Source organism: Mytilus californianus, unplaced genomic scaffold (assembly GCF_021869535.1).
Source record: "Mytilus californianus isolate M0D057914Y unplaced genomic scaffold, xbMytCali1.0.p SCAF_13, whole genome shotgun sequence".
Classification (NCBI taxonomy): Eukaryota; Metazoa; Mollusca; class Bivalvia; order Mytilida; family Mytilidae; genus Mytilus; species Mytilus californianus.
Window position 1 is genome coordinate 28,392,789 of NW_026262615.1, and position 8,318 is coordinate 28,401,106.

At 33.3% G+C, this 8,318-nt stretch overlaps 2 protein-coding genes across 2 annotated transcripts; both read right to left on the reverse strand.

Moving 5' to 3' along the window:
• Positions 1–254: 254 nt before the first annotated feature.
• Positions 255–2,772, reverse strand: LOC127723914 (uncharacterized). Its single transcript, XM_052230631.1, has 3 exons — positions 2,251–2,772; positions 895–1,126; positions 255–285 (listed from the first exon to the last, which is right to left on the reverse strand). Exons 1-3 carry the CDS (start codon positions 2,678–2,680, stop codon positions 255–257), a joined length of 693 nt encoding a protein of 230 aa, XP_052086591.1. The 5' UTR covers positions 2,681–2,772.
• Positions 2,773–2,996: 224 nt separating this feature from the next.
• LOC127723915 (trans-1,2-dihydrobenzene-1,2-diol dehydrogenase-like) lies at positions 2,997–8,093 on the reverse strand. The gene is made up of 4 exons (XM_052230632.1): positions 8,004–8,093; positions 7,390–7,462; positions 5,386–5,519; positions 2,997–3,248 (listed from the first exon to the last, which is right to left on the reverse strand). Exons 1-4 carry the CDS (start codon positions 8,091–8,093, stop codon positions 2,997–2,999), a joined length of 549 nt encoding a protein of 182 aa, XP_052086592.1.
• Between the last annotated feature and the right edge of the window lie 225 nt (positions 8,094–8,318).

Here is an 8,318-nt window from a genome sequence, read left to right on the forward strand (position 1 = left end):
CTGACAAAGTCTAGTCCATATGCACTTAACGACTCATATTATATAAACAAGTCTAATATACGAAAAATGACAAAAGTGGTTAATGCAAACTTTAACATAAGCAAATTAACAAAACTAAAAGCAAAAGCTGCATGCTGTATAAATGCCGTAAGCATAAAATAGCAACAAACAAAAATACGAACATTACAAAAATAACACTTAGCTTACCTCGCATGAGGTGCAAAGGCCTCCTGAATTATCTAATTGGAATTTAATCACATCTTCCCAGGATTACTTAAAATATACCTGTATAACAAATAAACAAATTGTAATCCATGTTTTACTGTAATAATCCACCTGTTTACGATATGTACTCTTAGTTAAAATAATCAATCAATACCACATAACTTTTATTACGTTTATATCTTTACCTTTAAAAGTATTTAAAGCATTCGTACCGGAACACTCGAATTCTCATACAGTGTGTATTAAATTAATTCTTTACCAAATTAGTTAAAAGTACTTTATTTATGAAAATATGAAAATAACGTCTCTTATACCATTTAATCAAACAGATAATACTTTACTGTACTTTATCTATTTTATATCATTTTGAAGCATTCATCTCGCATTCAACATTTACGCATCGGCCTTTCATTCTAAATATTCATTCTAGGTAAAATAATAAATATCTGGACTATTAACGTATAATTAGTAATAGAGAAAGATAACTGACCTGTATATAGAATATAGAACACTAAGAAAGAATGTTACTCAAACTTAGAATTATATCAAACACATATGTCTATGTCCACCATTATATCAAAAAGTGATAACCAGTATATAGAACAAAAGAAATATAGCGCCAAAACATAATAACCAATAGAAATAAAGAAAGTGTGCGGTCCAATGAACCATGAAAAGAAAGCCTTTGAGGTGAACACAGGTCTAGTCGGGTTTACTACAATTGGTACTCCCCGGTTACCAATAAACCCTGCAATTACTGATGGTGACTGAGGTGAAGGAGGTGTAGGAGGTTGCAGTGACTGGGAGGCAGATTGACATTCAGGAGCTGACTCAAACAAATCCTGGGATCCTGTACATGCCATTTCGGAATCTTCTGGCAATGTAGCTTCAGTTGCACCAGCTGAAACAAAGACAAAATAGCTCTTAAATTTAATGTTGTAAGCCAATTAATACGCAAAAGGTTTAGTTTTAAAAATACGATATGGGTATAAACATTTTAAGATTTAGATCACAGACACGTTATGGAGTAGATCCCCCTTTTTTGTTGTTGTCGGAAATGTTCTTTCATATTTTCATATTTTCAATTTATTTTAACTACTTTTTCTATTTATTTGTTATATTCAATATTTTATCAATTGGTTTGAACAGTAGTTATATGAGGGGACAACACATATAAAGTGAAATATAGTTGAGTTATTGTTTCGCCATGTCACGGGTTGTATATGCTGCAATTTAAAAAAAAAAGAAAAAAAAACTTTTGATAACCCTCATTATAAATAGAGGTAAACCTTCATGTTGATTCCCTTAAAAACATCTTGTAAGAAAGTGTTAATTAGGACAAAGATATCATGATGTTTTTTTTGGAAAGTTGTAAAATTCTAGCAATACGGGATATAGGGACGAATATTTGTATGGTACGATCTTCAATCGGGCCGAGATTACTTAATTTAAAAGGGCGCCAACAACAAATTGAGGAGAGCACTTGTTCTTTATTCTCGCACATCAGCATGGAACAGTGATGTAGATTCATAAGAAATGATAGGGTTAAAACCTTTTCTTTATTCGCATATTGACAGGGTAAACGCAAATACGATTGAATAACATTTCAAGAAGGTATAATTATATTTCCTAACATGCGGAATTTGTAATGTTTACATTGTCACTGATTGTGAGGGCAAGGTCAATATTTAGTACATTTAAGTGCAAAAACATCGAATGCGATGCAGACGATTTGATCATTTTAGAAATAAATATTGGTTAAATACCTTTCAAAAATATGAATAACTATGAAAATATCCTTGTATAGAAAGTATTTGAGTGACAATTTAGCACATGAACAAGGAAAAACTTTATTTCAACAGTTTCTAAACGATAATTTGGGTGCATAGTGATACCGGCGTACATAAATTTTTGCTTCTACATCGATGTTATTCCTTCAACTAGAGTACATTTGATAGCACAACTTCATAGAAGTTTCCAAAGGTGTACAGAAACTTTAAATTGATAAGAGAAAATATTACTTACCAATAATGCAGCTTTCTACACCTCCTATGCCCTTGAAGGAAGCAGAGTCCTTCCACAGGTCTATTGTTCTATTTATTGCCACACTCAATGGTTTAGCCTGAGGTCCACCACCAGTTTTTACATGGTCTCTCTTCTTCACTGAGAACATCTTCTTTGCCTCTTTCTTGGTGTTGCCCCACTTGTCTTTACACTCCTTGGCGGACCTATGGGCAACACCAAGAGAAGACACCATCATGGAAATTTTTGCCCAGACTGCTGTTTTCCTTTTATTGCTGACTGCGCTACCGAATTTGTCATTAATGACTGCAAAATTCTTCTCGACTTCATCTTGAAGGACACTGATCTCAGCCTCTGAGAAATTAGGCTTTCTTTCCCTTGTTTTTTTTACATTAGACTGATTACATGGATTAGCAGAAGGTAAGTCGGCCATATTTTTTTATGGAGGAAGTTCAGAAAATCTGAATTATGGGTAACTTGAATAGCCTCTAAACCATAGTTAAAATTTAACGACAGGTTAAGATATGTTAACGGTCACGATAGCTAACGCTACCGTTAAATCAACTTGAACAACAGTTTTTTAACCTTCCGTTAAGTAACACCACGTTAAACTTTTTAACGACACGTTAAGGCTAACGCTACCGTTAAGTTAACGACAAGTTGAACAACCGGCCCCAGAACGTTGTGATTGCTTAAAAACGTCCTCGCAACGGAAATTTAACCAATGACGTGATGTTATTTTCATTTTACTAACCACTTTCAGCTACCTCGCCTACTGCTTTAATGGATACAGGATCTTCGTCATACACCAAACATGCCAACTGTACAGTGTAAATACCGGAATCCAGTAAAAATCCTCCTCTGATTTGTGTTTTAATCCGTTCACAATAGTTAAATTTTTTGAAGAATCTTGCCGACACCATCTGAGCTTCTCCTATGCTCTTGGAAGTAATTTCTTCTTTGATTCTGTGATACAGTGGGAAACAGCGACTCCATACCGCCTGTTGTCATTTATTTGTATTACATAAGAAACATTTAGTTATATAACTTATTTGTATTTCTACTGATTAAAGTGACGAGGGAGGGTTGTATACACACAAAACAATCTTTGTCACATTTTTGGTGCTTTTCAGGAAAGTTGTCATTGTTGGTAACTTTTCAGTCTTCTTTTTTTTTGGAAAAAGGGGGGAGGGGGGGGGGGGGGGGGGTCTGGGGGTGATTACTTGGAATTACTTTTAAGTATTCTTGTTATTTCGGCTTCAATCATTTATGTATTACTATATTTAAGGATTTAGTCAGGTGAAATTAAAAGAAATCTGGAATTTAAAATTGATACTATAAATCAGAAGAACATTAGTTAAGGAACAAAATAAGCTAAAAATATTGATAGGTTATGGAACACCTTTTTGAGATATTTGATTTAAAAAAAATAGCGGGAAAAGGCTGATTTGGGCTTTTACCTTATATTTAGCCTTGGCATTATTAGGATCTCAAATCGTAAGAAAAGAAATCTAGAATCTGCTTAAATTTTGGCAATGACCTTTTATGGGATATTGAAGTCTTCTATGAAAAGAAAAGTGGGTAATATGGGGCAATAAGTTATCAAAGGTACCAGGCTTATAATTTGATACGCCAGACGCGCGTTTCGACTACATGAGACTCATCAGAGACGCTCAGATCAAAATCGTTAGAAAGCCTAACAAGTATAAAGTTGGAAGAGCATTGAGGACCTAAAATTCCAAAAAGTTGTGCCAAATACGGCTAAGGTAATCTATGCTTGGGATAAGAAAATCCTTAGTATTTCGAATAATTTGTACAAAATATTTTACCCCAAAAAACAAAAAAAGGAGTCCGAACATCTGACAAAAATTCCTAAACCGGAAATGACTACATCCTTAACGTATGTGCTTGTTCTTGTGTACCAGTTTCATATTTGTGTCACGTTATTCATATATCCAAAAAACTTTTCATTTGAGCTTAATTTGTCATTGGACGTAATGACAATTAAATGGGGTGATACACTTAATGAAACCAAATTTCAATATGGGATACTTATGGAGTTTGTATTCTTATTTAAGAATTGGATGCTTCTTTTTGTAAATTTATTGGGGTGTAAAAGCGTTGACCGAACTACATTTTGTATGAAGCGCTTCCCTAAAATGTGCGCACAGTCAACGCTTTTACAACCCTATAAAATTACTAAAAGAAGCATTCAATACTTATAATTACATTTTTTTGCTAGGATCATGAAAACACGATTTCTATCAAGTTTTTCTTTTATTTACCTGTGCACTTTATTGTGGAAGCTCATATGTCATCATGAATGTTACATTTCATTTTGAAATGAAGGTTAATTTCAGAATGACGCGAGATTGCTGTTAGCCAATCAAAATAACGTATTATAATGAAACATACATATAATGTAATTATTTATCTATTGTATTATTATGCCACATGCAGTGTATTGTGTACTAATTACATTACAAGTATGTTTCATAAGAAACGGTACTTTTGGTTGGCTGACAACAATTCCAAAATAAGATTTTATTTCCTAGTAAAATGTAACATTAATGACAACACGTGCTTCCCGTGACGACGTGACAACAATGCATAGGAAAACAAACGAAACATTTGATATAACTCGGAATTTCACGGTTGTAACATAAAAAATGTAATTATAAGAATTGAATGCTTCTTTTTTGTAATTTTATAGCGCTTCGGTCAACACATTTACACCGCAATAAAGTTACAAAAAACCTATTGAATTCTTAACTTTATATATATAAGTGTTGGATGCAGTTAAAATACGTGTGTCTACCTAGGAACTAATCCTTTTATCTAGATTGATCTATTTAATTGTTTTAATTTTCTCGTTTGATTTGTTTTACATTTGTCATTTCGGGGACTTTTATAGCTTGCTATGTAGAATGGGTTTTCCTCATTGTTAATGGCCGTAAGGTAACCTATAGTTGCTAACTTCTACGTCATTTTGTCTCTGGTGGAGAGTTTTTTAATTAACTATCATACTGCATTTTTTTATTTTTAAGACCGTACAAAACAATGTTAACTATAACTAATTGAGACTCAAATTATATATATTCTACATACCTCCATAAAAAAGAGATGTTTCTATTGGGCTAGATTATAAACCAGTTTGACATCTTCAAGTGTATCTGCTAATGGTTTCTCACAGAGAACATGCTTTCCTGCCTTCAGTATTTGAATACTCAACCTGACGTGTTCAGTGTGTGCACTTCCGATGTATACTATTTCTAAAAAGGAAAAGCATTTTTTGAATTTTATCATTTTGTGTGACTATTTCGGTGATAGTTGCTTAGCAACACAAACAATAAGAACGACAACAACAGCACCTCATCATTTAAGAGTGGATTAAATAGACATAGCAGATATTATTAAATTGACTACAAGCAAAAAAAGTATATGCTCAATACACGATGTACCATAAAAGTGAAATGGAGAATACCAAAGGGATATTAAAACTCATAAGTCGAAAATAAACTGACATCTCCATGGCGAAAAAACGAAAAACAACCAAAAACACAAACAACAGTATACAAAACACAACATAGAAAACTAAAGACTGGGCTATCAGAACCCCACGAAAAACGGGGTGATCTCGGGTGCTCCGTAAGAGTAAGCAGTTCCTGCTCCACATGTGGCATGTGTAACTGAGAGATGTACAGAAAGATCTGTTTCAGATTGGAAATATACCCTTTGAAACAAACTAAGGTGCCTTGTGATACTTACAGATATTAGTTACTTTGAGTTATATTTCAAATTCGGCAACACAGATTTGCACTAAGGTAGCAACGGTAAAACTTTACATCCAACCTTAGTTTGCAGTATGTTTGGTTGATTAATTGATTGATTGGTGTTTAACGCCACTTTCAGCACTATTGTGCTATTTCGTGGCGGTCAGGTTATATTGGAGGAGGAAGTGTCCGGAGAGAACCACCGACCGTTGGTAGGGAAACTGACAATCCTAGTTGCTTACTTCTACGTCATTTTGTCTCTGGTGGAGAGTTTTTCATACTGCAATTTTTTATTTTTAAGACCGTACAAAACAATGTTATCTATAACTAATTGAGACTCAATTTATATATATTCTACATACCTCCATAAAAAAGAGATGTTTCTCTTGGGCTAGATTATGAAGGAGTCGAACGCACGTGCGGTATAAAAAAATATACATTTGGAGAACCTTTCGGACAATTGAAACTCAATAACACGGACGATTTTTTGTGAGGTATTTACCTTGTATTGTAACTTTTGTGTTGATCGGTAGTACAATATAACCGCCGAATGACCAAAACCTGTAACTAATGATAGTTGAACAGAATAAATAACAAGATTGTGATATCATACCTTACGAACTGAAAATTCTGATATCATACCTTACGAACTGAAAATTGTGATATCATAACTTACGAACTGAAAATTGTGATATCATAACTTACGAACTGAAAATTGTGATGTTTTCCAGTAGAAACTCAGACAAAGGTCGCATAGTATCACCGGTATTGCATGTGCATTTGTGGTTAAAAAGTTATATTTTTTTACATCCCATTATCTTACTTAACTTTCAACAAGTAATTATGGAAACTACACACCGATTGTTATTCAGAATTGAATTGGAAATGCAATACTTTAAATGAAACAAACAACTACAATTCAAAACGAAGCTCACTACTGATAGATAAGTTTCATATGTAATACTAGATATTTCTTTGTGGGTTACAGAATTTTATTTAGATTTCTATTGCGAAGGATGAACTATCGCTGCAACAACCCTTAAAAAGGAGTGGTTGATTGATTGGTGATTGGTTGCTTATAACGTCCAGTGTCAAATATTTCATGCATGTTCAGGACGAACAACGTTAACAGGAGTGAAACATTCAAACAAATGCATTACTGTAAATTCAGAAATTATTGCGTATATTTATTATTGCGATTTTTCAAGGATGGACAAAAATGCGAGATTAATTATTGCGATATCATGAAAATCTGCATACAGATATATGTAACAGACAACAGAATGCGAGTTCTTATTATTGCGATAGTCACCCAGTCGCATTATTCGCATTAATAAAAACCTTGCAATAATTTCTGAATTTACAGTACCAATTTCCGGATCTGCTGCAAACTGTTCATATGAACTGTAGGTTTTTGGAATGTAAAATGTAGTCGCGAACTTCTGTGCAGTGTCTAGAGATCATGAAACAACAGCAACTTTCTAAAGAAAAACGAAAAATTCAGGTGTACATATTTTCACTATTTATAGGTATTTCTTTTGCTCTATTGTTGGTGATATGCACTTCATAAATACAGAAAAAAGATAAATTACTGCAAATACAATAACCGATGTCAAACAAAATGTGTCAGGAATTTAATTACCTCCCTTTTTTACGCTGATGTCGACTAATAGGAACTCAGTTTAACTAATGGATTAATATGCATTAGAAACTACGAAAAATGTAGAAAATTTCGAAGCTTGATAATGAATAAAGTACGTGACCCAAGTTTAAAGTTGCGGCAATATATAAATACACAAAACGCAACAAACTCTGATGCGTGGGGCTATCTTCATGATAATACTATACAAGTTAAACAAGAGAAAGAAATCAATGAATCGATTAGTATACGATATTTTTCATTAAAAAAGTCGCAAATGCAAAACTTCTTTAAAAAGAAATGATTACAATAAAACTCATAAAAATAACGGTAACATGTCTAACCTGATGGCCCTCTGATGGTAGGGTTTTTAATGCTGAACAAAAATCGCTGCAGATTTTTCCAATACTGCATATCCCCCATTTTAGAACCATTGGAATTATTTCTGTAAAATAAGAAGAGAAACATACAGGTTCATATAATAGGCAATGGCAATATATGATATCCCGTCTTTGATGCACATCATGCATTCGATATATACACGAGATATATTCAAACTCGTATTAACAACACACATGTATGGTGGCTGGTATTGTATAAGGCCAATGCATTTAGAAAATAAAACAGTAACTTAACTCAATATTATATTTTTAACCTTT